This window comes from Phalaenopsis equestris, unplaced genomic scaffold (genome assembly GCF_001263595.1).
Source record: "Phalaenopsis equestris unplaced genomic scaffold, ASM126359v1 Scaffold215847, whole genome shotgun sequence".
Lineage (NCBI taxonomy): Eukaryota > Viridiplantae > Streptophyta > Magnoliopsida > Asparagales > Orchidaceae > Phalaenopsis > Phalaenopsis equestris.
In genome coordinates, this window is record NW_018234516.1 from 1 (window position 1) to 2283 (window position 2283).

The following is a 2283-nucleotide window of genomic DNA, read 5'->3' on the forward strand; positions in this document are numbered from 1 at the left end:
AATAGAATTGGGTGTTATGTATGTAAATGCCCTTTTTTTGTCACGGTTGTGCAAAAAATCACATGAACATTATTTGCGTTTTTCGCAACAGCAACCCTTCATAAATGGATTTACACATATATGCCTTTCTGTTTAATAGATGATTTTGTAAATTGACCTTCTGCAGGTTACAGGGGAGGGAGATGACAAATATCTTATAGCTACGTCTGAACAGCCATTATGTTCATATCATCTAGAGGAACGTATCTACCCCACAAGCTTACCTTTAAGGTATAATTTGTTTCAGTTTCACTCCATTAATTTTAGGAAGATTTACATACATACCACTCAATTCGTATGTATTTACAAACCTAACACCTAAACTTCTATTTTTACATGCATACCACCTTACCTATGCATGGAAAGGTGTATTTCACTTTTTAGAAGTTAAAATAGTGATATTTTTTATGTGATATGAAAGATTTAGGTGACATAAATGTACAAAGCAAAGCTTAGGTGTTAGATATGTAAATGCATAGGAATCGGGTGGTATGTATGTAAATGTGCCTTAATTTTACTGTGCAATTAATCATATAAGGAAGATTTCTAAAGAAGTGCCATCACTAAAAGTGCCTTTTTTTTATAATCTATTAGATATGCTGGATTTTCGACGTGTTTCCGAAAGGAGGCTGGATCTCATGGGCGCGACACATTAGGCATTTTCAGAGTTCATCAGTTTGAAAAAGTGGAGCAGTTTTGTATCACAAGCCCAAATGACAATGAGTCTTGGCTGATGCATGAAGAAATGCTCAAAAACTCGGAGGAATTCTATCAGGAGGTAGATATTAATCAGCTTCTATGGTTCCTACTGCAATAACTTCCCTCGTATTTACATATCTAACACCTAAACATTCATATTTACATGTATACCACCCAAATCTTTAACATCACATCAAAAGTAATACTATCACTGTCTTTTTAAAAGTGGAATAAACCCTTTCAGCATCAAACTTTAGGTGGTAGATATGTAAATACATAAGAATTGTGTGCTATTTATGTAAAATTTCCCATTTCCTTATTGTCATCGATGGTTCGAGTTTTGTCTCTTTGCAGCTTAAGATCCCCTACCAGATTGTTTCCATTGTATCTGGAGCTTTGAATGATGCGGCTGCCAAGAAATATGATCTTGAAGGTTGGTTTCCTGCATCAAAAGTGTACAGAGAGCTTGTATCTTGTTCAAATTGCACTGATTATCAGGCCAGGAGATTAGGAATTGGATACGGACAGAAGAAGGTAAGTTTCTTTTATATTGAAGCTGTTATTTAAGCCAAATATATTGGAATTTGACATCTAATATATATTTGGTAAATGATAAACGAGATTTGAGTTGAGATATTACTTGCAATTGACGGTAGACTTGAAGATGTTTATAGAACAAATGGGAGAAGTACACATATACCATTCGATTGTCAGAGCTAGTTTTGTAAATTTCCCAATGCTTTGGCTGTAATAAGTGTTAATTATTTGGTTTGGGCAGTTCATTTGTTTCGGTTGGGTGTTAGATTTATGAATTTGCATTGCTTTGATTGCTTGTATGTGATTTTTCTTTTATTATTGGCTATATTGAAGAAATCCTAAAATAAAAATGGCACTTTTCTGCTCTTAAGATTTTGAATTTATGAACTAACCCTGATTAGACATGAGGAGGCGGTCTTGCCATCTCCCATCTTTTCACATTCATACCAGACATTTCTTACCTATTTGCATATCTAACACCTAAACATTTATATTCACGTAGATACCACTCATATCTTCAACCTCACATCAAAATTACAATCATCGCTATCTTTTTATGCATAAGTTCATGACATCAAGCTGTACCAAGTGTAAATATCAAAATTTGGGTGTTAGACTTATAAATACATAAGATTTGTGTGGTATATATATCTGAATTTTCCCTGTTTTTTTGTATTATAGTCATTATTAATATCTCTTTTGCATAAATATTTGATCTTTTTGCTTCCTGGCCTTTGTATCTTAATGTCTACTTGTGCAGAATGATGAACAGTCCAAGCAATTTGTCCACATGCTGAACTCAACACTTACAGCAACAGGAAGAACCATCTGTTGTATACTTGAAAACCATCAAACAGAGGACGGCGTGGCCGTCCCTGAAGCCCTGCGGCCTTACATGTGCGGCATTGAATTTCTGCCTTTCAAGAACTGAAGCAAGCAAGGTTAGAGAACCAATTTCCCTTTTACTCCTTCTGATTTAAAGAAATACCAACTGTTGTCTTAGATTTT

The 2283-nt window shown here is 34.6% G+C and overlaps 1 protein-coding gene across 1 annotated transcript; it reads left to right on the forward strand.

Annotated features, from left to right (window-relative positions):
• The first annotated feature begins 169 nt into the window (after positions 1 to 169).
• On the forward strand, positions 170 to 2255 carry LOC110037143 (serine--tRNA ligase, cytoplasmic-like). Its single transcript, XM_020741722.1, has 4 exons — positions 170 to 270; positions 634 to 817; positions 1093 to 1272; positions 2036 to 2255. Exons 2-4 carry the CDS (start codon positions 773 to 775, stop codon positions 2204 to 2206), a joined length of 396 nt encoding a protein of 131 aa, XP_020597381.1. The 5' UTR covers positions 170 to 270; positions 634 to 772; the 3' UTR covers positions 2207 to 2255.
• The last annotated feature ends 28 nt before the right edge of the window (positions 2256 to 2283 follow it).

Bases quoted from the DNA above. Each gene is read 5' to 3' on its own strand.
- LOC110037143 (XM_020741722.1), top strand. From the start codon at position 773: ATGCATGAAGAAATGCTCAAAAACTCGGAGGAATTCTATCAGGAG. The intron at 818-1,092 runs GTAGATATTAAT...GTCTCTTTGCAG, and splicing joins CGGAGGAATTCTATCAGGAG to CTTAAGATCCCCTACCAGAT. The intron at 1,273-2,035 runs GTAAGTTTCTTT...CTACTTGTGCAG, and splicing joins TTGGATACGGACAGAAGAAG to AATGATGAACAGTCCAAGCA.